The 25,888-nt window shown below is 48.4% G+C and overlaps 2 protein-coding genes across 3 annotated transcripts; one reads left to right on the top strand and one right to left on the bottom strand.

Annotated features, from left to right (window-relative positions):
• Positions 1–2,988: 2,988 nt before the first annotated feature.
• PEX11A (peroxisomal biogenesis factor 11 alpha) lies at positions 2,989–8,209 on the bottom strand. The gene is made up of 3 exons (XM_002197466.6): positions 8,086–8,209; positions 7,556–7,671; positions 2,989–6,044 (listed from the first exon to the last, which is right to left on the bottom strand). Exons 1-3 carry the CDS (start codon positions 8,139–8,141, stop codon positions 5,479–5,481), a joined length of 738 nt encoding a protein of 245 aa, XP_002197502.3. The 5' UTR covers positions 8,142–8,209; the 3' UTR covers positions 2,989–5,478.
• A 40-nt stretch (positions 8,210–8,249) lies between these two features.
• WDR93 (WD repeat domain 93) lies at positions 8,250–19,586 on the top strand. Of its 2 annotated transcripts, XM_030281458.4 has the most exons (16): positions 8,250–8,449; positions 8,921–9,232; positions 9,968–10,163; positions 10,790–10,854; positions 11,094–11,172; positions 11,978–12,105; positions 13,553–13,640; positions 14,198–14,375; positions 14,562–14,629; positions 15,098–15,184; positions 15,506–15,637; positions 16,150–16,381; positions 17,042–17,102; positions 17,772–17,928; positions 18,045–18,246; positions 19,316–19,586. In XM_030281458.4, exons 2-16 carry the CDS (start codon positions 8,969–8,971, stop codon positions 19,425–19,427), a joined length of 2,049 nt encoding a protein of 682 aa, XP_030137318.3. In that variant the 5' UTR covers positions 8,250–8,449; positions 8,921–8,968; the 3' UTR covers positions 19,428–19,586. The 2 variants fall into 2 exon arrangements, with proteins under 2 accessions (XP_030137318.3, XP_030137319.3); XM_030281459.4 differs by lacking the exon at positions 8,250–8,449 and having other exon boundaries at positions 8,872–9,232.
• Positions 19,587–25,888: the final 6,302 nt, after the last annotated feature.

Here is a 25,888-nt window from a genome sequence, read left to right as displayed (position 1 = left end):
GGTGCAGCACGGCTGGAATGTTTTGGGGTTTAACACCACTCCTTCCACAGAAGATGAGAAGAAGCTGCCCTGGGACCTCACCACCTCGAAAGCAACAGATCATGAGCAGACAGGGAGAAGGTGAAGAGTCAGGGTTTCCTAAGAGATTAAAACCCTCCTGTATTTCTGTAAGCCCTCTTGTGCCTCACGATGGACCAGGGTACAATCCTGCTGGGAAACCTAACACAGAACAAGAATGTGGTTTCTCCCCAGCAGAATTTACTAAGCACAAGGAGCAGAATGGAGATGTGGGGGACATAGTCTGCTTGAAGCAATCTGGTTTGGCCAGGTCTGCAATTTCTAAGATGATTCATGAGACTTTTGGTGAAGAGGCTGTAGCTGAGGGTCAGGGCAGACACTACATTAGGAAAGCTTTAGGCATTTGGGGCAGATGGAGAAAAAAATCAGTTTGGAAGTGACCTCTGAAGATCACCTTGTTAAACTCTTGCTCAAAGCAAGGCTACCCTGAAAGCCAGATCAGGCTGCTCTAGGTCTTGTCCAGTCTTAAAAACTTCCAGTGAGGGGATTCCCCAGTTCCTGTGCTAACCATACTAATGGTTAAACTATTTGTTCTAATGTCCAGCTGGAATTTTCTTTGTTGTACCTGACATCTCCTATCTTTACTTTGTGCACTTCTGAGCAGAGTTTGTACCCCATTTGGTGCTGGTGCAGCCTGTGTTCCATGCCCCTGAATGCCTTACCCTCTCAGTGATCTTCTGAAAGACTATTCAAGATGCCTCCTGTGATGGTGGGACCAAAACAAGACGTGGTTCCCCAAATTCACAAATGCTTTGTAGAGGAACAACTGCTCTCCTTGACCAGCCAGCAGTGCTCTCACTAAAATGCTGCTCTTCCATGGCCTGAATGCACAGGAGGCACACTGAGGACTCACACCATTGTTAAATCCATTTGTGGTACTGATTGAAAAGAAGACCACACCACCTGTATGGGACTATGCCAAGTTTTGGTTATTGACTACAGACAAGCCACACTGATGAGACGAGGACAGTGTGGTGGAAAGAGGACAAATGCCAGAGGACAAGGCAATAATCAGAGAAATCAGTGCAGATGAAAGGTCCAGGGCTGCTGTGTGTCCCCTTGGCATGTGGCTCCCAGTGCCCACAGCTGCCCAGCACTCCCATTCAGCACATGCAGGTGAGCACCCAACACGGCTCCATGGCTCCCTGCTTGTGGCTGCACTGCTCCTACATGGGGGTGGGAGGCTTCTCTGGGGCATGGGAAAGGCAGAGATGGGAAGAAAATACTCCCATTCCTTCCCAAAGAGCCCAGAATTTGCTCCCAGCCCGGGGCTGTGCCTGCCTTGCTGGCTGGGTACAGAGGCACATGAATGTGCTGGGCTGCCTCCAGCTGGTGCTGGGGTCAGTCACTGCCCTTGAGACAGAGGGACAAAGGGCACCAGCCTGCTTGGAAGTTTGCTCTCTTGGCAAACTGAGATTTTTTCCAGCTCCCCTGGCTAAAAGTGCAGAGGGCACAGCAACCTCCTCTTTCCCTTGGCTGGAGTCAGGAGCCAACACAGCCTTTGCCCTACTAATGCCTGTGCTCATCCCCTCCCCTTCCTCTGGGGCAGAGGCTGGGCCAGCCCCGGCTCTGCAGGGCAAAGGTACCACGGCCTCCCTGCCCCACCACTCCAGCTTGCACCAGAAACACTCCTGTGCTCCTGCAGGCAATGTTTAGAGCTCACAGATCCACCGGGTACAGGGAAGCAGTGTCACCCCCCTGCAGTCTGCTCCATACTCTGTAATACTCCACGGCAGAGGGGATGAGCCAGATCCACAAAGGGGCCTGCAAGGCACTTTTATACTTTGGTCTGGGAAGGGGCTGGAGAAGTATCTAATTCATTTCCATTCAGGATCAGCAACCCCATAACCACTGCTGACATATGTCTGCCCAGTTTCTTTTTAAGGATGTCCTCCCAGGCAAGCTATTTAGATTTTTTATTTTACTTTCAGTTCAAAAAATAGGTGTGCTTTAATTCTTTGTGGCAATATAAAAGTATTATCTCCAGGATTTGGAGACCAATTTATTGCCTTGCTCTTGGCAGAAAAGCTTTTGGACACTTGGAAGACTGTTCACACCCTCCCCCAGGCATGGAACGGGTGTATTTGGTATCTCCCCAGAGGTGTTGGTTTTTTAAACTTTGCCTGCTCTTGATGCTCACCTGGGAATCCCCAATGGCTCACATATTCCTTGAAATGTCATGCCGAGCACAGTGTTAATGTTAAGAAGGCCTTGTCTGTAAACAGAGGAGAAGATGATCACTCTCATACTGTTTCCATTACAAAATGTGTATGAGGCCACTAATCCAGAATGAAACACTTGCTAAAGCATCCTGAATGCCATGCTTTGTACATAGCTCAGGAGCTGACATTTTGGAACTTCCAAGTTTGCAAGACTCTCCCTGCAGGGGGTAGGAGCTAACAGGGAGCTCAGTTTAATGGTTATCCTGGCTCCATCCCTTGCCACCTCTGCCCGAGATGTTACCTTTTGTTCCCTTCCTGAACTGGCATTTGTCACTAAACTATGACCATCCAAATGAAAAGCTGTTTATAAGACACTGAAATGCAGGTGCCCCTGTCCCTTTCACCCAGCTGTGCCTACACTGGCCATAAGGCTCCAGCCCTCACTGCTGGTACTCAAAGGCAGCTGATGGCAATTCCCAAAACACCACCTTGTTTCAGGGCATTCTAAGGATGCAGTTTCATGTGATACTCAGGTATTTCTTAATGTTTTTGCAGCTGAATTTGTGATTCTAAATTAGCTGGATGAATCTAGCTGCCAATTGGCTACTGCAAAAGGAAAGCTCTAGAATCTAACCACAGGCAGTGTCCCTTTAAGAGTGTCACCCTTCATAAAATTCAGAGATGGGAGGAATTCTCCCTCCTTCAGCACCTCTTTACACCACCTTCCAAGTTATACACAGACACAGTGTCACACTTATCACAGTTTATTGCTTATAATCAAACATCTTGTTCTTATTCCAACTGCTGTATTAAAAACAGTACAAAAAAAGGCACTAAAAGGATTTTCTCCCTATGAACACAATCCTATGGCTTCAGTCACATTACGTTAAGGTACCTTAAATCACCAGCCTCCAGCTGGGGAGCAGAAGGCAAATATTAGTGCTTAACATCCAGCAAACAGAGGTACTCCTGTGTGTTCCAGCCTATGGCAGGTAGGGCTGAGACAGGCTGAAAGCTCACACCCCATTTCCCTCAATAAGGCTGTACAAGCTAAGCCAAGCCAGACCCTATGGGAGAAACAACAAAGCCTGGCTCAGGGCTTTGCACAGCGTTTGCCTGCAGGGCACAGGGAGGTGGGGATTGGGCTGTATCAAAGGCTTTCCCTGAAAAGTGTAAGAGAGAAAGAGAAAGCAGTTGGCAAACCAGTGGAAGTATTTTATGAAGTATTTTGCACCTAAGAGCTCCCCTGAGTGGGACTGAAAACACATTTTTAGCAATAAGATGGAATTCTGTAGACAAAAGCTGGTCAAACCTCCACTATCAGATGATGGAGACTCCTTTTCCTTTCTTCCAGGGGTTGCTGCACACTGGGATAATGATGAGCTCTGACTAATGGTTTCCACATTGCCAGGAGATGAAAGACTTGGAGAAAGAAACAATATTATAAAGGAGAGGAAGCCTAGAATATAGCCTATAATACACATCCCAAACACAATGCTCCATTTTGGCCTGAATTGCCAGTATTCTTCTACTTTTAGTGCTACTCATTTCTATATTAAAAAGAAGAGCTGCTGAAGGCCACATCTGGTCTTCAAACACACTTAATTATCCTGCCCAGCAACCTCTTTCTTTTCAAACACTTAATTGGCAGGCTATCACTTCATATTCAAACTGGAAGTAATTCCAAGCCCAACCACAACTTCAGGTAAATTGGAGCACTGCTTCACCTGACTACTTAATTCCACATCCTTTGCCTTTTAATAGAGGAGACCCACGCCTTTTCATGTTCTGGTTTTAGATAGCATCAGAAATAATAAGAGACCACCTTGGTCCAGGTTAGAGCAGTCTGTTCACATCTCCTTGACAGATGAAACAAGGACTTCTTACAGGAAGCAGCAGAACACACAGGCCTAACTCTGATGAAGAAAAATGTTAAATTTATCTCCTGTATAATGTGCAATTTTATCTCAGATGGTGTCAAACTGGTACTCTGCGAAGTCAGGAGCAGCACAAACTGCATGCCATGCTAGACAGCTGGACACAGCATTTCTCTTTTAACCCAGTTACACTGCCAATCATCACTGCCAGTGAGGCCAGTGATGAACAATAGCACAGTTGCAGGGCAACAAAATGAGGCATTTTCAAACAACTGAACCCATTCAGCCAGCAAAGGAACACACAAGCAATCATGTGGTCATGAGCAGGGAGGATAGGGACCACCAGATAGGAAATCTAAACCATGAATGCCCAAATCCAGTAAAAAGCTTTCTTCTACATAGGATTCTGATGTTATCATGACAAACTCCATCCTCTCCCCTCCTGGAGCTTATACAACTAGAAACATGTCCTTGCAGTTTTTCTGACTCAACGAGCTCTGAGCCAGGCTTCTCTCCTTAACTGCATGTTCCAGACTCCTTATTATACTGGAATTTGTCATGTAAAATGTAAAGAGAAAAACAAGCTCCTTATCACAATATCGGCAATAGAAAATAGTTGTGCTTGCAATTACAGGGGTTTGGGAGTTAATATGCTGTCCTGCACCAAAGCCCTCAACCGTGGCCTGCTGGAGCAGTCAGAGTCACTGGCCAACAGTCCTTGGCTCACAGTATCAAAGGAAACAAAGAAAGTGCAGATTTCTTGGGGCTGGAGTTGGCACTCACTAGACTGCAGCTCCAGCACCATCAGTGCACACACCCCAGAGACCATTTCCAGGTACCACCACAGTGTGCTCAGTGCCTGCAGGACACAGGATCCATCAACCCAAAGCCATCACAACACTCATTCCTGACTTCAGGCTGTTCTAACTGCAGCTCCTAACCTGCCTTAGCCCACTCTAGACAATCTGACTGCAGGGACCTTGGATTAGTGAATTGAAACTTTCCAGTGTAAACATGATTAGTGTAATCATGACTCATATACATATTACAGTTGCCTATGCAGCTATTTCACAACCCTGTATTAAATACAGGAATATTTTCTTATCTACTAGTCAAGTCCTCTTTGTGTTTGTGAAATATTACTCAGTCTTTTCCTCTCTCCACCCCATCAGGGAGTGTGTCATGGCACTAAACTCATCTGCAAAGGCACAAGGAAGGAAAAGGGGCAGAATTCACTTCTTCAGAGGACAAAATTAATCTTGAGATTATTTTAAGACATGTTCATTTGAAAGTGCTATATGAAGATAAAAATCTGTCGGAGGATCAAAGCTGCAGCCTTATACTACGAAGCTCCTTTTATGTCACTGTTTCAGCTTCAGATGTGGGCTTGCTAATGTGAGGATCCCCACCAGGGAGGAGAGGATGCCACAGAAACCAATCACGCCTGGGTTGGTCTTGTAGATTCCCAGTGTATCCAAAGGGCCAGAGAGATCACAGAGGTTCTTCACCAAGTCCAGCAGCAAAGGAGGATTCCTTTTCAATATCTGAAAGAGCTGGCAGAGAAAACTGTGCAAACCATCGCTTTTCACACCGTTTAGCTCCTCGCCGTGTTTCTGCCAGACAGAATTCTCCTTTGCCTTTTCTTCCAGTGCAGCTTGTTCCAGCCTCCAGGAGATCTCATACCAGTCCCTGGCCAGGTTCATCAGGAGGGAGCAGTAGTAGCACTTGGTAGCCCAGGCGTGCCACTTGGGTTTGTCGAGGTGCGGCCGCAGCCCGACGCTCCTGAGCCACAGCACGGCGTCGCACACCAAGTACAGGGCCCGGCTGAGGTGGGAGCCCGTGAGGAACAGGCGAGGAACCACCTCTGGCAGCTCTGCAGCTCTCCTGGCTGCCACCAAGGCGTGCACCACGTTGCCCAGTCTGAACACTGCAAGAAACCGCACGCAGGTTAGCACGGCCCGGCCTCACGCAGAACTCGGCCTGCCACAGGCCACGTGGATTTTACAAAACTTGGAGGGCTTCAGGCGTTTGTATGCTTAAACACTTCCTAGAATTAGTGAGGAAAGGGGTGTAAACATCTCAGTTCTGTGCAAACATCACCAGCCCAGGACACACACACGTTTGGTCAATAGCCAGGACTTGCAGCCTCTCTTGCCACTCTGTTTTGCACCTGGGAGCCCTCTGGACCAGTGTCACCCTCAGCTCTGCAGGAGTCATGCCAGCAAACAGAGAACACCAACAGACCTCTGATTTCAGCTGCACATTTCACTGCGTTTTACCTCACCTTGTGACAGAAGATGCTGCTGCATTCATCCTATTGCAGCCATGAGATACAAGCTGCCCACGTGCCTGTGAAAGCTGCTGATTCACGGGCTGAGCACAGAGACCAAAGTCCCTCCTCAGCCATGAACCTGTCAGAGGCACATGTAGCTCCCTGCAAACTGTGTGGAACAGTGTGCTCCATTTCAAGCTACAACATATGGCAAACCTGATTTCACCCCCTGTACCGTTTGGGTTTTGCCCCTGAATATCAATACAATATTATTCAAAACACTTTTTACAAACTGCTGCCTTGTCACAGTGACAGATGTTAACAGCACCCAAGCCTGGTGGAACTACAAGAGCCCTGAATTTAGGCCTGGTGTCTATTAGTGATTTATTTAGCAGAAGCAAGAGAATTATGGCTATGCTGATAAACCAATTGGCCTCCCCACTAGAAATTACCATAACTCTGAAGCTAATGGAATAATAAAGAAATCCATGGCAATATGATAGACCAGAATATCTGTCTCATATGTTGCAGTTGTTCCAGGATTGAGCAATTGACAAGTGGGTGGAAGATCAAGCTGAAAACAAGTGATACACACATAGTAACAGCATAATCATCGTGGATGCAACCGTGACACAGAACCGAGTGATGCAAATGGTCAGGCTGTGCAAGAAGCATGGAGGAGTTTGTGATTTAGTAGGGTATAAATGCTAAAGAAGATAAATATGTTGAGTAGGATATAAAAGCCTCCTTCAGAGGTGATTTTGTGGGATGATGATCTGTCAACACTGGGCTGTGTCAAGCCATCAGCTGGAAGGACTAATGAGCACAGTGAGCCAGCCTTGCCTCATAACCCTGCTCTGCCCTTGAACAGAGGTGACAGTTTTGCCTCTGCAGCAACAGCTGACTGTTAACTTACTCCTCTCATCCTTCCAGGGGTAATTCCGATTGTCTGACTGAAGAGGAAGCTGAGGAAGTAAAAAAAAGTCTATTTAGCCCTACCTAGCCTGGCAAGCCAAGGGATAAGGTCTATTGACAGTTTTGTAAATATGCTAAAAGAGGTTTTGTGGCTCAAGGTAGGTTAATGACAGGAAACACAAGGCCAGGAGCTGTTTTACTGGAAGGAGCAAGTGAAGAAGGTTTTAACCCTCTAGACACCGGGTACTTACTTTTCCGGCCAGAGCTCATGCTAGATTCCAACTGCTTGAGTTTCATTACCAGCTTCTTTTTATCGGCTTTATTCTCTATTAGATAGCTAAGCAACATGCATGTGTACTGAGTGGCTCTGGAAGGGAAAAAACGAGGAGAGGGTGAGACACAGGCGAGACACAGACAGTCACAGGATGGCAGCAGCAGGACAGGTTTATTCCCAGACTCAGAACTGTCAGGGTCGGAAGGAGACCGGCCAGTACAACCCCAGTGCCAGGGCAGGACCACCCGGGAACGTGTCCAGGTGGGTTGGGAAGTCTCCAGAGATGGAGACTCCCTGGCAATGGACAGAAGCTCCTCCTCAGGCTGAGGTGAAGCTCTGTGGTTTAGTTTGCGGCCACAGCTCCGGTTCTGTCGCGGGGCAGAACGAGCCGAGCCCGGCACCGGCGGAGCGCGGCACCGGCAGAGCCCGGCCCCATCCCCGGCAGCGCCGGGCCCCGCGGGACGGGCCCTGGCGGCCCCGCGGGAGGCCGCCTGCCCCCACACTCACCGGAAGAGCTGATCGCGGCCCTGGCAGCGGTTGGTGAACTCCACGAAGCCCTCCATGGCTCGGCGGCACCGCGACAGCAGCTCCGCCCCGCCGGGCCCCGCCCCGCCCAGGAACGCTCCCTGCGCGCCGCGTTTCCGGCCGGGCTGCGGCACCAAGGTGCCGTTACCACGGCAACCGTCAACAACGGAGCAGCAGCGGTGTCACCCCTAAAGGCTTCCCCCGCGTCGGAGCCGCCGGCTGATCTGCGGCGGATCCTCCCGGGAAACCGAGCCAGGCACGGCCCCTCGGCCCCGGCACAGCCCCTGGGGCCCCGGCACCCCCTGGGACCCCGGCACGGCCCCTGGGACCCCGGCCCCGTCCCGAGGTCAGCCCCCTGTGCGGGGTGACGGCGGTGGGCTGCGCCCGCGTGAGCGCGGCCCCGCCAAACCAGCCTGTGTCTCAGAAATATAAAACTTCCAGGGAGAGCACCTGCTCTCACAGTTAATCATCGGGATTTTAGCCAGGCCGAATAAACCCTGGGTAATTAACGAAGATCAAGATAATATTTTTGAGTACTTTTAAATCCTTTGCCATAATGCTTATACAAGCTTGTGAGAAAGTTTTTGGGCTGTCTTTGCCTGTGGGCAGCCTGCAAATCCCTGTGTGGCTGAGATCCCCAGAGCAGGACAAAACCCCCGGGAAATATAGGTGATACAAGGAGAATTGAGCTGTACAGAGCAGAGTTGCTCTGGCTATCAATACTGAAAGGAAACCCCCTTAAACATCATTAATCAAATCTTCTCCCATTACCTCATGAAAGAAAGTATTGAAGGACTCTTCATTCTTCTGCATCCAGGGTGGTTCCTGCATCCGTGGTGCGTTTTGCATCTGGAAGGGGAGAGCCATGGCGGTGAATAGCAGGAAGCATCCCCTGGGGATTCCCCCACCATCTGGAAAGGACTGGCCAAAGGAAGATGAGGAAAATTTCTTCCTACTGGATCCTGATCGAAAGCGTGATGTGCTGCCGCAGCCCTTCAGGATGATCAACAATCTGGTGATGCAGGCTTTTGAGAGTGCTCTGGAAATCATTGGAAAAAGGGAGATGCTCCAAGAAGCACAAAACCAAAAGGTCCAGCCCCAAAAATGCTTTCCTACGGGTGAATTCCAGGTACAGAGCTTCTCCCAGCAGGGACAGCATTAACCACCACAGCAGATTTTGTGCAGTCTTCTGTTCATGACCTTCCTCAGAATGCACCACCATGTCACTGGTTCAGTTTAAAAGCCTGCAGCTTCCCAGCTTGTCTGACAGGTTCTGCTTCCCATCCAATCATCACACCTCTCTGAAAAGAGAGAGGCAGACATCAAACACTAAATTCACCTTCTGCTTCCCAGGCTCCACCTTTATTTGCTGGGAGAAGGTAATTAGTCAGTAGCACACGAGTGGGCAAGCTCAGCTCTGTGCTCTGGTGAATGCTGCAGTGGGAGCACCGTGAGCAGAATGACAGTGCTGCCTTCCCCTTTATTATGTGGGGGTGTCCAGGAGGATACTGGGGTGTCTTCTGGTGTTCTGTGGTTGCCTGGAGGAGTTCAGCATCCCATCACAGCTCTGCACTGGAATGGAAGGGCTGAATGCTCCTGAGTTCTTGGCCTTTAAAGCCCCTTCTGTTTGTGGGAAGGGGAAAGATGGGAGAAAACTTTCTCATTCCTAACACAGACCAATCTCTGTGACAGAGATGAGAGACCCTCGCTTGCTCTTGTGGGGAAAGAATGTGTCCAAAGGTTTCCCATGTAGAATAAACCAGCATTTTCTGGAGAAAAGGCCAGGCATGTATCATTAGAATGGCTGCTGCAGCCTGCTGTGAGAAGGCAGTTGGGTACACTCATCTTTTCCCTTTTTTGGTAGGTAGCTGGAAGAGCCAATTGCCTTGCAGTGTCTGGAAAACACGTCTTTGTTGGTCTGTCCGTGGGTCTGTCTGCCTTCAACACGTGTGACTTCAAGGATGCCTGTGCTTGGGATGCAGCCAAGACAGAGATCTGTGCCATCCATGCCTCACATCTGGGGAAAGAGTGCCATGTCCTGCTTGCTGTGGATGAAATGGGTTAGTGTGCTGTGGATTTCCTTGCCCTAGCTGGGGATTAACTGTGCTCTGGAGCTGAACTGGCAGCTGTGCTACAGAACACTGCTAGAGCAGCAGGAGCATTAGGGTGGCTGAGAAGTTTCCTAGAAAGCCCTGCAGAGTGGGCATTGGACAGCTGACAGATTGCAGGGTGACAGGGTGGCCTTAGGGCCTTGTGATAAGCAGAGGCTGGAGTTTGGTGGCCTTTCTGGCTCAGCAGAGGAAGGTGCAGAGCTGAGGGTGAAGCACAGTAAAGTTTAGGAACATCTTGGGCTGGGCAGAAAGAACTCCTGCTCGGTATGACCTCCTGCCTGGGAGCTGCTCCTGCACCTGTACTAGTGTGTTGGTGAATCTGAAAGTTGTCACTTCAGGTGGAGGCACTTTTCAGACTGGCTTATCCATCTCTGTGCACAATCAAAGGTTTGCTGGTGCTTGAACGAAGCCAGCAGAAGTTTAGTGCTGGAAACAGTGGGATATTGTTCCTTGGGCCCAGGCAGTGATCCTGTTCACTCTCCTGCACATGTTGTAACAGCCATCTCCCAGGAGCGTGGCTAACATTCATTCACTTTTCTCTCCCTCCTTCTGCTGCTTCTATATTTCTGTTTCAGGGCTTGCCTGGCTCTTCTGCTTTCACAAGGAAAGCTTCCTGCTCATTAAAATCCTGAATGAAGTGGTAAGTGCTGAGCTAATTCCACAGACACTGGGCACAGGCTGGGAAGTAATCAATCATGAGGAGTACCAGTTGCCCTCAGAAATTTATTCATAGGCAGTAGCCCTCCAAGCCTGCTGCCCAATATTTATTTATGTTCTTCCAACAGTCTAGCTGGCCTTCAGCCTGTTGAGACGTGTGTAAGGCCATGGAGCTCTCTGAATCAGTGAAATTGCTTTGATCAGCCTGTTTTTCCTTGGCAGCAGGACATCAGCCAGCAAAGCCCTTGTGTGGAGGTGGTGCTGTCCCGAGGAGGTGAATATGCAGGAATCCTGCTGCAAGGCAAGTGCAGGAACATGCTGTGTTTGCAGACTCCAGTGTTCTAACAGAGGGGCAGCAGCAATGCTTTTAGAATGCTGCAAGTGGATTGGGTACCCAGGGATCCTGTTTTAATCCTCCCAGTTTCTCCTCCAGCTTAAAGAGCAGCCCCTGCCACTCCCTGTCCCTTCTAAAATGCTTGGTGTGCATCAGGACTGATCCCAAAAGCGAGATGTCTGGAGCTGGTCAGTGCAGCCCCCAGCTCCCAGGAGGCTCAGTGAAAGCAGGTTTCCCTCTCTCCAGAAGTACCAATCTCACTTCTTCCTCTGGTTTGCTATGGCTCACTTTTACACTGGAAGAATTTTCTCTGCAGATGTAGGCCAGAGAGCATAGAGGACCTCTAAAAACACTACAAGAAACTCCTTGTTACAAAATTCTTCTGTTCCATGGCAGCTGAATTCACAGCAGACAGGTTTTCTGGGCCTGTGTTTGGTGGGATCTGCCTGGACACATGCTGAGGATGAGAGATGTAGCAGAGAACTAATGTGAGACCATGCCACACTTTCTACTTGGCTACAAGTCAGGTTCTTGACAGCTTCAATGATGGATGTGAGACCTTGAAGAATTGAGCTGGAGGCTGAGATGTCAGCCTCAATCCAGCATGTCAAGGCTTAAGTGGGGGGAGAGGTGAGCTGCATGGAGTTCACAGAGATTTTATATTTCAGAAAATACACAAATCTTTTTATAAGGATAAAAGATAACAGAGGCTGGTTGCCTGAAAGACCTTTTCTTCTCATTTCCAATTGCTTAACATGGTTTCCCAATGCAGACAGCACAAAAGCTTGGCTGGAGATCTACCAATTGCCTAAGGATTCCTGGCTGACAGAGATGGGAAAGAACGCAGGAGCTGCAGAAGAGCTGGCTTGCAGTGAGAGGAGGTCAAGCTGCTCATCTGTGGTACAAAACAGTTCTATTTCCCTCTGTGCTGTTTTTTCTTAGAGCTTTTTGCCCACAGGGTTCCCCCAAGCCTTGCTGCTGCAGACAGTGACAGCAAGACACAGCCTGAGCCCCAAGGGGATGGTGTGTGTGTCTCTGCAGCTGCTGCAGCCGCCCAGCCCACATTTCATAAGGCCTCTGTGCTACTGGGAGGTGTTTACCCTCCCAAGACAGGCTTTCCAAAGAGATTCCCCTGCTCCCAGGGTTCATGTTCCTGCTGCCCTTCCCTGAAACTGGCAGCTCATTTCTCAGCAGTGTTGCTCCATCTGAGGGGGCCCTGTGTAAGCATATTCCCACAGGGCTTCTCCCTTATGTTACTGGGGGAAGGAGGAGTGGGAGTCAGGCAGGATGCCTCTGTTTGGGAGTCCGGCCCTGAAGCAGGGTTTGGGTGTTAGATTACATACGAGAAGAGCCTGGTGGGATCACAGCCTCACCCACCTGAGCAGGGCAGGGTCTCTGCCTGTGTGCACTAACCACAGTCAGCTCTGGTTCTTTGGCAGAAAACTGAGGAGCTGCATGGAGACAGTTCTGCAGAGATGATCACTGGCCTCAGGGACTATCCTGAGCTTCCATGGGGAATTTTAAGTACTGAGTCAGTGCTTAACTCTCCCCTTTATCACTTTCACCCTATGGGATTTCACCTCTCAGCACACAGACACCTCCTTCCCAGCACCTTGAACTAACCCTCTCTGATAGCAGCCTCCTAACTCTTTCCTCTTCCTTCAGCAAAGACTTTCCTGGACATTTAAGAGGGAACTGCTTCTCAGCCTTGTTCTCAGGGCAAACACCCTGCTTAACTTAGCAAAGCCAGAAACAAAGACTCAAGCATTCTCTCTTTGCTGAGTCTGTGCAAACTACCCAAGCTCCTGCCCCTTCCTTCTCAGACGTGGCTGATTATTAAGCCAGATCTTTTCTGTTTAGCCCAATGTCAATGTGTGGGGGGTGGGCACACACTGGTGTTGCCCCCTGTTACAATTTTCTGTTCCCAGCCAAGTGTATATGTGCCATCCTCCAGCCCTGGGCTCTGTGAAGTAAAATCTGGTTCTTGCTTTCAGGAGATAATCCTCAACCTTTAGTCCTGCTTCCCCCCAGCCTCCCCTCCCCGATTTTCTGAGCATTGCTGTGACTCATGCAGGCCTATGCTAAAACAGGAATCATTGAGAGATGGCACAAAGACAGGAGTCTGGGCAGGACATCCTTGTAATGTAGTTGGGAAAGCAGTGACACCCTCAAGCTCCTGTTTTGGCCTGAAGAATGAGCCTAAACCCAGTATGTCCCAGATAGTGCCAGCCAACCTTTGCATACACAAAGGAGTTTTTCCTAAATTCTTCAGGAAGCATTTGGAAAGGTGAAAACTCATCAGTGTAGCACACAATGCAGTTCTCAGGTGGGCACTTTTCTGTTGCAGGAGCTTCCTGTGCCTGCAATTCAACCTGATGTAAAGCTGGATCCCCCAGTGCTGCTGCTGACAGTGAGGCCACCCAAACCCATTACAGGTCAGGACTGAGTCTGTATATGCAGCCTGCATCTGTTTCAGGTGGCAAAGGCCCCTATAAATAGCCCCTATAAATACAGAACAGGTCAGAAAATTTCAGTTACAGGATCCCTGGCCTTTTCTAGTTATATGTAATCCTGTAGTGGGAGTTGCTTCCTCCCAGCCCACCTCACATGTCACCTTTGCCAGCACAAAGAGCTTTAGAGTGTCTCAGAGTGGGTGTCATTGGAGAGGGAGGAGGCTGCTGCCTAGATCTAGCAGCACTCCTAGTTCATCAGTCTGAGTCCTGGATTTATTGAAACCTGCCAAGGGTGAGGAGGGGACAGATTATATGTTGGAAAATGCCACAGAGAGGCAAGGTGAGTGGGGTTCTCAGAAGTCTTGCCCTAATCCCTGCATTCAAATACTGGAAAATGAACTTGTGAGATGGAAAGTCCCGCACAAGATAAAGTGTTTTCTGCTTCAAGACCATGCCACCCTCAAATGCCTCCATGGTGTTTGCTTCATGTTTTCTGCTTCTCCAGGGCTGTGCCTTTTCCCTTTGTGTTCCCATCCCAGGCACTAAGTTTAAAAGCCCTTTGGATGCCTTGAAGGAAGTGGATGATGGCAGCATGCTTGGCTTGGGGTACAACCACCTAATCAAGGATTTCCAGTGGGAGCTGCAGGAAGCAATCTTCTGTAGCACTTACCAGGAGTATTTGGAGGCTGAGGGTGTGATCAAGGAGGAGATCCCCAGGCGAGTGGCAGCACCAACCAGGATCCAGTCCATGAGTCATGCACCCAGGGCACTGAGCTGTGTAGATAGAAGCCTCTGTATTTGCTTTGCTTCCTTCATCCCAAGGCTTCAGGGCAGGAGCTGGAGCCATTCCAGCTCTTGTCATAGTGATGCCTTTTTTTTACATATATTTTTTCCTTTTTTCAGATATGCTACTTTTCATTTCCTCCTTCCTAGCCGGATCCTGGTGGGACCAGAAATGAAAGTCCAGCCAGGTAATCCAAAAGGACAAAAAGCTGTTAATCTGTGAAGCACAGTCATTGCATGACACTGAGCTCCAGGAGAGCTCAGTGGGTCTGGCTTGCATCACTCTAAGTTCCATCTCCAAGGATGTAAATCTGGGTACAACTGTTAGCCCTAAGACTTATAAGTCAGTTACTGGCATGCAGTAAAAAAACCCAAAAAACTTATGTTCATATTTAAAAAAAAACTCCACAACCTTCCCCCTGAAAAAAAAACCCAAATCAAAACAACCCCCCAAAAAATGAAAAAGGAGGCATATAGTCAAGATTTAAAAAAAACCCAAACAAACAAAGGGAGAGGTTGTTCTGGTTTGTTTTCTGTGTGAGCAGAATTTCTATCAGGAGTAAAATGAAAGCTATAATGGTGTTTTGGTGTCCTGGATTGTTCCTTTCTTTGTCCCCAGTCTTCTTTTCTTTTTGTCATCTCCTTCTCTGTACCAGATATTCCAGCTGGCATCGGTGTGCATTGGCAGGGAAACCACAATTTCTGCTTGTACTTACTCAACCATTCACTCAAGGACCAAGAGGGTAAGAAAGTTTTGCTTTCTCCAGCAGAGCACTCTGTGGGGAGTGGGAGTGTTCTGTGGCCAGGGGCTCTCATTCTGCCAGGTCTCCATGATTCAGGGAGATGAGGAATTGGCAGGAAAGCTGACTCACATCTTGTGGGTTAGGCTGGCATTTGGAGTGTGGGGCTCTGTGTTGCACAGGCTGGCAGTGTTTTCAGTGAAGCTACTCTGGCAAGAAGCAACAGAGTGGAGCATGTTTGATGAGGAAAATGGATGCTAGTACTATGTGAGAGAATGTTCTGCATCTTCTTACAGTTGTCTTTCTTCCTGCCATCCTGTTTAGGTTCTGATCTGAAACCTGATGTTGTGTGGCCATGTGCAGCTCCAATTGCATGCTCAGCTGTCAGTTCCTGCTCCAGGTACCTGGCACTGGCAGGTGAAGATGCAACAATCACTATTTGGGACAAGCACCTAGGTGAGGTTGCCCTTTGGGACTCTGTATTGGGATCACTGTGGATAAATTGCACCTTTGCCTAGGAATTTGAGGCTCAGACTTAGTGTGAATAAGGGCTGGTGGTGAGTTTACAAGGAAATCTGAAAATAGTTTGGATTCAGTCATCTGTTGGATGCTTGGCTAGAAGTTGCCAGCACGGCAAGACTGCCCTGGCCCCTGCAGAACCATCCCCATCCAGGGCAATGCAGGGGCTGGAACTGCTGCAGCAAGGACTGATCAGTCTTGCCCCAAGGCTGTGAGACAGTGACAGTCACTGCTTTGCCACTGCACTCTAAGGTCCCTTTTGAGACTGTTGTGGCACCACAGATCAGGCTGCCATCAGTGCTAGTGTCATCCTGCCACGATGCAGGGACTCTCCTGGCAGAAGGATCTTCTTCTGCCATCTGCTTGTTCTCTCTCTGAGTGGGCCACACTCCAAACTAAGCTTTGCTTGGGTAAATTACCAGTTCCTTTTTTCTTCCTTGCTTCCTCAGGATACCCACTGTCTGTGACTGCCATTCTAGAGGAACGTTTCATCCGTAGTATCCACTTTCTGAGTGATTCTGCAGCTGCCAGTGATGAGACATGTGCTACAGATCCTGTCTATTGTGGTGCAGATCCTGTCTGTCCCATCATACAGCTTCTAGTGCTGTGTACAGACAGCTCTTTCTATTTGGTGAAAGCACCCAGGGCTGGGAAGTCCAGCATCACACTCCTGGCAGACAGGTGAGGCAGACTCCAGCCAAAGAAGCCGTGGTTATAGTGATCCAGTCTAGCAGGGAGCCCCAGGTTTCTGTGGAGTAGAGAACTTCCTACTGTTTTTACACAGATGGCTCTGCCATGCTGCTGTCAGCAGTGTGGTTTTGTTAGAGCTGAAATTCAATGGTTTGCCAGAATTAGGGGTGTTCCTGGGTTCTTCTGTGCACCAGAACACAAATACTTCTAGCACAGCTCCAGGGCTGATGCTGAACCATTTGTGACTCTGCTGGATACCCAGGGGATTTTTTTCTTCCCTCCTTTGCCCTTAACAGAATACCATCTCCCTAAAAGTCAGAATAAACATTCATTGCCATCTTACTATCATTTTTGAGTTCACTTATCCCCTTGGTTTGAGGAGGAGGGAAGCTGCTGCTCTGAAGACTCTGGATTCATGCCTTCATGGCAGGCAGGGGTTTGTATCTCCAATCTAGTTCCCAGGCAGGTTTGCACAGGGATGGCCTCAGGGGCTCCTGCCCGGGAGGAGACAGGCTTTGTCTCTATAAGGGAGGGGCCTGGCTGGGACTTTTTGCCAGTCAGTGTGCCCCAAATTGCCACTGTCGTTATCACAGCCTCTCAGTATGTGCCAGGTACATGCAACAGCACCATAAACCTGCATGTCTTTTACAGGCCTGCAAATCCAAATCTTACTGTCAGTGCAGTGATGCCTGTCCTGGCCTTCCCCAGTGCAGTGAGTATCACTGCCAGCTCTCTTAACAGCTGGGTGGGAGCTCATGGCCAGCTGTGCCGGGTTCTTCTTTCCAGCAAGGACAATAACTGGGTGCTTAGAAGATAATGAACAGGGCAGTCAGATATGATTGCCTCACATAATTTCCAGCCTCCAAATATTTTTGGTGTGAAGACTTCCTGCACCAGTTACAGGTCTGTGTGTAGCTGGTAATACTCAAAGGATTTCTCTTCTGTGATCTTGCACTTGTGTCCTCTAACCGGCCACTGAGGTGCCCATGGACAGGTCCCTCTGGAAGGTGGGAAGGTTCAGCCATAAAGCCTCAGGCATCAGGGTCAAATATGAGAGGGGATCCTGGGGAGAAAGTTACAAACCTTACAAGTGGCCTCAGAAAGTTTGCAGGCATGGGGAGGAAAGGACTAATAGCCACTCACCTTAGCAGCCACGCAGAAGGCTGGATCTAGCTCATTTCTAATGTGCCCTCTTGCCCTTTTCCAGTCCAAACCTCTAGCAGTTTTGGTCCAAGTTCCCTGCAAGGGCTGTTCTTCATCTCTGTCATCCTATGACTATAGGATCATAGTTGGGGATGTGAGGCCCTGGATGTCATCTCGAGTCTTTACAGAAAATGTTTTTCACTTGTTTTACACATACTTGTCAATTTTGCTGCTTCAGGTCCTGATCTTCTCCTGGGATGGCACAGTGTCCCTGATGAACACTGACACTTCACAGGCTGTTTGCAGCTTCTGCACTCCACCTTCTCATGCTGTAGCACCTGCCTGGCAGCCAGTGTTCACAGTGGATTGTGTGAACTGCTGCTTGCTGCTCCGAGGTGGGTGACACCTTGGGGTGGTCATTGGGGTAGTGCATTCAGCCATGCGCTGCTCCTTGACAGTTCTTGTTGGATGTCTCCTGATGCAGTGGCTCACTGTTCTTGTCTCTGTCTAGGAGATGAGCACCAGCAGGCAGATGAATTTTTCCAGAACAAAGCCACTCACAGCACCATCTTCCTTTTTGACTTCAACTCCTACCCACTGAAGGCGGCTTTCCCAAAGAAACCAGACTTGCCTCTCAAACCCGTGCAGGAACGGCAGTGGATTGAGAGGTGTAACATTGTTTTACGTGACAGGTTTCGCTTCCTGCCTGAGAGGTAAGTGCACCTGGATTATTGTAAGCTGTGGTGCTGCTGAGCTCGTGCAGGGTCTCACCCTGGAGCTTCTGGGCTGTTCTGTGTGCTGTGAGAGATCTGTGCCTAAGTGAGGTTGGTGTTCAGGCAGGGATACCTGGCAGCCACCCAGAACCCCTCCTCCTCTCCCTTCTGGCCTTCCTAGAGCAGCTTCAGCTGTAAGTCAGGATGCAAGTTCCAATGTGTTTTTGTGCAGCCTTGCCAGGGAGAATGATCCTCATGTGTTTGTGCCTTCCTTTAGCTCCCACAGCCAGGCAGGGCTGGGATCTCTGTGTGTCCCTCTCGACCCCCGAATCCCCGGGTCTCTGTGATGTTTAAGTAGGTTTGTGCTGGAGGTTCCTTGGCTGGAGAAGGTCCCCGGCAGCCTCGGGGATGTGGCATTGTGTCGCTGCCGTCATTAGATGGCACTGTGACATCTCTTTTTGGGGTCCTTTGCCTGGATTTCTGTTGCAAACCTGGCGCTAGACCCGTGTCGGTATTTTGTATCTTCTTTTCACTACGCTTTAATTTTCCAAATTGAAACAGGTGTGTGCAGGTGTGACCTTATAGCACATATTTATTACCTGGTAGCCTTCCCTAATTCCTTGTCTCCGGGGTGAATCCTGTGGAATTGTCTGACTAGTTAAGGGCAGAAAAATTCCATCCTGTGCTACCAGCCAGCAGTTCTGTCCCTCCTTCTCAAAATGCTGGAGAGGAGACTCTTGGCTGCCTTATACCAGAAAACTAGGGAGTCACCACCTCCAGGGGTACCTCGCTCTCTGGGACCTGAGAGCTGAAGCCAGAGTAGTGCAAATACAACTGCAGTGAGACCTGTGTCTACAGAGGTCTAGAGACAAGAGAATCAGAGGTCCTTGCTGTCAGGAACAGTGAGCTTGAGTATTGATTGGCATGAGGGAATCACTGAGATTTTTGGACGCAGGAAGTAGAACTGCTTAATTGGTAGTGAGCCCCAGGGCCCCTGGGGTGTTGTCTGAGCACCGGGAGAATGTCAGGGATTGTTTTTGTTTTAACCACTCTTTCCCCACCATTTTAGGCAGCAGGTACTCCTGGAAATGGAGAATCAGGAATACTGGGATTGTCTGAAGGCAAAGGCAGCTGCCATGGACAAAGAGAGAGAGAAAGTGAAGGGAGAGAAGAAGCAGTAGCCAGCCTTGCATCCTGAGGGTCAGGCTCATGATCCAGCAATGACATTTTGATAGACACTCTATTGCAATCATCTCTCTCCCAGAGATCTGGAGCATCAGAGCAATCTGGTATGTTACAATAACAGGATGGACCTTAATAAAGCCTTTCCTCCATTAAAACTCTCTTGCTCTTCATAGAATTGGCATTTTGTCAGACTCTGATTTTCTGTCCTTGTGTTGCTGGAGCTCACCAGTGGGTTTCATTTTCTGTCCCTACCCAGATGGGCAGCCACCAGCATCCTTGTGCTAAACCAGAAACCTTGTCCTTTCAAAGGAGGCAGCAAACTGGCTGTGGAGGTCTCTTCCCACACTGCAGAGTGTGACAGGCCCGATACAGGATGTTCTGCGGTTGTCTCTCTTGACTTCAAAGCAGGCAGATTTGGGATAACACTGCTTAGGAATTGCAGCCTGGAAAGCCCATGAGAAAGCTTCAGTCTTTTACAACTGATCAGGCTTCTGTGATGACTGCCTCACCCACAAAGAATCTGACAAATCTCCCAGGAACAACTCCAATCTGTGTGCACAGGGAACATTTTATCTCCCCCCCCCCCCCCAGGACTCCCTGCAGTGCCTCTCACAAAGGTTCAGGAGAGCACCAATGCAGGGTGCCAGGGATTCAGCACAGACTGTGCTGTGTAGACGCTCCCATGCCAAGGTCCCATTTCAGTTTTTCATAACAAGTTGTCTTGTTTTGGGCTGAGTTTTGATGAGAGGTTTCAGCTCATCCCCTGGAAATGAAGTCAGCCAATCTTTTGGGGAGGTAGGAAAAGGGAGAAGCATTCAATTTGTTTCACAGTCTCAGATGCCTGGCTTTTCTCTGGAGAAGGACAAGCTATTTGAATTGAACCTTCCTATTTGCTACCTTTGTGAAGGCTCTGAGGCCTGTAGTAAAAGCTTTTGTGCTGTCATTTTCCATCTGCCACAGATTACAGCTTCACAGCTCATCTGATTGTTGCGGATATTGGGACTGGGCTGTGTGAGCTCTTGCCATCTGCCTCAGTGTGAGCCAGGGGGGTGAGCCCAAACCACCCCCAATGCCTGTTCAAACTGAGCCACCTGGGTCAGCACTGAGGTGAACAAGAAGCAATCCTTGATCCTTCCTTCTGCTCTTGCTGTGGTGGCCATAGAGCTTAATTATTTTGTTTCTATGGTACTTTCAGAAACAATAGACCTTCTGCCATAGCCAGGCAAAGGGGATTTCTCAGGGCATTCCTAGTCCATGCTGCAGAAAGCCAGCACAACAAATACGGGGCCCCCTGAACAGCACCGAGTCTAGTTCTTGCTATTTCTACAAATATAAAGGGCCTGGGGATCGGTGCAGTTAACCCTACCCCATCTGCTTTTCATCCAGAAGAGGAGCAGGGCTTGCCTGGCATCAGAAGAGGCAGGACAGGATCTGCTGAACAGTTACATGTACTGGGCATCCACCAGTTTGTGTGTATTCATCTCAAGATGTACTTGTTTGTTTGCAGTTAGAATTTGCTCTAAGATTCTAATCATGTGCTTGGCCAAGATAACCAGGAGCTGGCAGGCTCCACAGAGAAAGGAAAACAACAAGCAGCTGCAGGAGGCTGATGAAGAGCCTTTGTTTTAACTCATGATTTCAGCAGGGGACCATTTGTTTCCTGCTCCTTCGAGGGATACAGAAAAATTGGCATGATCAGTGTGTTGACATGTGTATTAGTGATGGAGCTCTGTGCTGAGCTCCACAGCGTGTTCTGGAGACAAGCACAGATACCTGATTGCTTGTTCAGAGACAATGCCCTTGGCAGCCAGGCTTTCATTCCTGGTCACTCTGTGAGCCCTAGACAGCTGTAGGTCTGTTCCAATTTCAGCTGTTCTGCTGCTGGAAACTGCAGAAAGGCCTTGAGTAGTATCAAATATATGTATCTCACCATCAAAAGATGAAATTGTGAATTCTGGCTGGGTCAGCTCCTTGCTCAGTGCCAAGTTCAGCGAACTCGGAGGTGCTCACGGTATAATAGGAGCAATTTGGCTCTGTATTTTAAAAAAGTAAAAGACAGTTAAAAGATCAGTTGGTGGCTAGAGAAGGCTGTAAGGGAGGAAGAGGAGCTCAGATCCACAGAGAGGCGCTCGAGCAGCATCGTTCCAGCAGAGACCGGTCCCTGCCCAGCCGGCGGAGATGGTTTTTCTGCGCGAGAAGGGAGACGAGGCTGTCGTTTAATCTCGCTAAACTATCTGCTGCTCTCTGCAAGAAGCCAAATGTCATCTTACTTCTTTGCATACTTGCTTGTGCTGTGAAGGCAGGGGAAATCAGGGGCTGATCTGACCTGATTCTCCTGCTCCTGGGGCCAGCAAAAGTTTGGGCTGTTTGGGTAAGCCACGTCTGTGTCTGCTGGAAGGAGCGTGGTCCTCGGGAGAGCTAAAGTGCTGTGTGCTCTGGGATCTGCACTCCCTGTTGCCTGTGTTGCCAATTTTAATGCAACAATCCACATATCCTGCAGTGTCTCACCACATAAACCTGAAGCCATTCTGAGGAGGAAGATGCAAAGACCTCTGTGTCCTAGCCGGGGGAAATAAAGTCCCTGCAAGACAACTGTGGGGCATGCAGTGGTGCCTGGGGCAGGACAGGACAGTCCCAGCAAGTGCTTGCTTGGTTTGCTCTGGAAGTAGCAAGGGAAGCTCAAGCTGCCTCCCCTGCTGTTCTAATTTGTGTCTAGATATAGGTAGACTATGTACTGCCTCCCATTCCTGATTTCTGAAATAGCTCTCATTGTCCAAACGAGTGTTGCCTCATTACCCCTAATGCCAGTTCCCTGTACCAGGGTGAAGTTTCTCATCATCCTCCGAATCCAGCCTATCACTGTTGGATTGTGCTGTTCAGCCAAGCCATGCAGATCAGCTCTTTTAATCTTTCCTAATGCATTGTGCCAGGCATCTCAGTCTGGTTTAATTCAGGGCTTCTGCAAATCCTTCCAGTTTGTCCCTGTTCCTATTCCAGTTTGATGGTGTACATCTGATGTGTCTAGAACCTTGTACAATATTCACATGTGGTCTCACATGGGGAACCATGTTCTGCCAGCCTTGATGCCATATTTTCAAGAGCAGGACAATTGGCTGGGATGAGAAATGAGCCACATTTCAAGGCCAAGATACAGGATGAGGTTGGCTGAGTTTAGCTGAGGGTGCTGGAGAGATAAGAGCTTTGCACAATGACAAGGGTGATGCTGTGTTTTGGCTCTTGGCCCATGGATTTAGAGGCACTCTGTGCAGCTCAAGACAGGCAGTGCTTGTGCTCTGAGGAGCTCACACCCTGCACAAGCCAAGTGCTGGGCCAGGGGTGTGGAGGAGCAGACTGGTTGTGCTGTAGGGGAGGACTTGTCCTCACAGGAGCCGGGACTTCACGTGGCACTGCTCTGTGCAGGGCCATGTCCTGGCTCGGCCCCAGGAAAGTCCATGGTTTAAAGAGAAGGGGAAGGAGAATGACTCATGGCACTGCAGGGCTGCAGATCAGACAGGAGGGAAATGTACAGTGTCTGAGTAGTGGATTGGCTGTGCTGCCAAGTTTGAAACACTTCCACTGCCTCCAGCTGGTCGGACTAAACAGCTCAGTTTTGTTAGAAGCTTCAGGTCAGCCTGCTCGGGCAAACAGCAGCACCTGAAGGGCTGGACTGGCAGAGGGAGAGGGAATAAATCTGTGTTGTTGAGAGGGTGTTCATAGGAAAAGGAGATGTGTAGGGGGAAACAACAAGTCCTGCACTGAGCAATGAGGAATATACACTAATTAGGCAAGGAAGAGGAACCTGCTAGGTTGCAATCCTGACCTAACAACCAATTATAGGATAATATAGCACAGTAATACAGGGTAAACACTAAATGAAGGATGCTTCTGAATTAATTTCTTTTTGAAACACAGCCATCATTTAAAAACATCCGGCATCCTGATTTTAAACTGCCCATTGCTGATGCCAGCACAGCCTGTGGTCAGTTGTCACCGCTGTTAAACTACCTGTGCTGTTTAAACTTGCACCCTGTTTCTGATCTGAATAGCTGACGCTCCAGTCTCCAGCTTGCTGGGTTTCTGGGAGAACAGCCCACCAGGAAAAGGTGTGGGATTCATGGAGGGACTTAGGAGCCATGTGTGTGTGTATAAAGCAGATACAGGGGGACTAAACAGGCTCCAGTGTCCATGGAGGACCTTAGCAGTGGGTTCAGGTAACAAATGAGAGGAAATTTGCACTGGCTGTGGAGGCAGCATAAGTGTAGATTTCTGGGGAGTCATGGAACATCCATCAGTGGAGGGATTCTCCTGGCCAGGAAGATTCATCAGGACAGAGGACACTCTTGAATTCTTTCTAGCCCAGATTCCCTGTGATTCTCAGTCTCTGGAAATGAATGGACTGTGTTCCTGAAGTGTTTCCCATGCATTCTGCATTTGGGTCCTTTCTCTCTTTGAAGGCTATAACATACAGGAGGAAATGAGAAAAGCATTTCACACAATTCCTGGGACAGTGCAGAGAGGCAGCAGGAGCAGGGCGACAAAGCAGGAAAAATATTTGCAATTGTCCAAATGGGAATGGAATGTTCAGTTCTATCACTAGCAGCTTTTGCTCTTTATGGATCTCCCCCGTGACAGAGTCCTGGCAGAGACTGGGGCAGTGGTGGTGGATGAGACAAGACTGAACAGATCTGCCAGGTTGTACTTCCCTCCTGGTTCAATAACTTGTATCCTTCATGCTTCCCAGTGAGCAGGCAGTGCCTATTATGTTTTTGTCATTTTTTCTCCTGGTCCTGTCTCTGTGGAAGTTCATATTTTAGCAGTTCATTTTCTGAAGATTATTTCTGCTAAGAGCATTGCCAGAATGTCCCTTGGCACTGGCCAATGTTTGCAAAGGCTGAATTGTGTTGATCAGCATTGCAGACAAGCCCCCTTCCAGCAGATTAAATCAGAGTCAGTGCTGCTGGGTGGAGTAACAAGGGCTAAGGCAGGTATGAGTGATAAAAGGAGGAAGCTGTGAGTTATTTTGGCTTTGCTATGATCACTTTAATCAGTAGTTTTCAGGAACAAGTTGTATTTTTCTTCAGTGCACATTACCAGTTGTAAATCATCATTCCTCAGGGATCAGAGAGGCTGAAGTTATTTACTTGTTGGAACCAGAATGAACAGAAAGAGAGTTACACATTTTCTTTACAAAATGAATCTGAATCTGAAGCCTTCCTCTGTATATTCTCCACTTCTTGAGGCAAAACCTGAAATCCAGATCTGGATTTTACACTTGCATCTCGCTATGATCACACTAATCCTAATCTTCCAGACTGGGGAAGAAATTATAAAGACTAACTGCCATTTAGGCTACCTGTTCTGCTTTTGTACTTCCATTTAGTTAGCCTTAACAGCAGTTTTTCTTTCTGAACGCACAAAGACAATCTCATTACAGCACAATTATTTTGTGGAAAGACATGCATCTTGTTGCCTCATACCAGAGCTTCTGGAGGAAAAATACTAATGCAGCCTGCAGTTTAATTATCATTGTGGTGACAGTTGTTTTCCCGTTTAATTTTGACTTTTCTTTCATTCTCTGGGAACAGAGGGATGGCTGGAGCCCCTCTCCCTCTTTCAAAGATGCCATGCTGCAGCTAGGAAATATTTAGCAAGGCACTGGGGCAACACAACAGACACATAAAAGGCACGTAATGAAATACAATGAATTGTTGGTGAAAAGATCAGCCAATTAATGCTTTCAGCTGCTGCAGCACAAAACCCCCCACATTCCCTTCCTCAAAAGTAGATCAAGTGCTGTTATGAATTCCTAAAGCCTCTTTAGAGAATTTAAATGCATCCTCCAGCTCTGAGCTGTGGACTCACGTGGCATTCCAGCAATAATGTTTTCCCAAGGATGAACTGTTCCTGAGCAGAATGGCCACTGAAGTGCATTTCATATGTAAGGGATTTTAAGTTAGCATGAGCTTATGGTTCTATACGTAAGGTTTGTATCATCTATCAGAAAGCTAAACATTTCCCCAAGAAGTTTGTAAAGAATCCCGTGGGTTTCAAATTTTGAATCCAACTCCAGTGTTTTTTCACTTGTCTTGATTATCTAATTACACACACAGGGTGAAAAAGGAATAAGAACTGTAAGGAAGAAGTTTGTTTTTTTATTATTTTTCTCAAAGGAGAAATGCTGCTGCATTTTGTTTCATTAGTTTAAAAAAATGACAATCCTTTTCACTGAAATGGTCTTTTGAGCATAACTTGTTTCAGTGTTTTCATGCACATCCTCAGCACTGTAGGAAAGAAGAGATGTTGTTTGCAAAAGAAATTAATGATTTTGGATGCCTTTACCTCACATACTCAACTATAGTTTCCTCAAATGGACTATTTTCACTGTCCCCCAAAGGCCTCCTTCAAATCCAATCAGAATGTCTTGAGATTTTCAGATGAACGTAAGATATCTCTCTAG

This window comes from Taeniopygia guttata, chromosome 10, assembly GCF_048771995.1.
Source record: "Taeniopygia guttata chromosome 10, bTaeGut7.mat, whole genome shotgun sequence".
NCBI lineage: Eukaryota > Metazoa > Chordata > Aves > Passeriformes > Estrildidae > Taeniopygia > Taeniopygia guttata.
The sequence above is the reverse complement of the archived record's forward strand: the minus strand, read 5'-3'. Positions and strand labels throughout refer to the sequence as shown.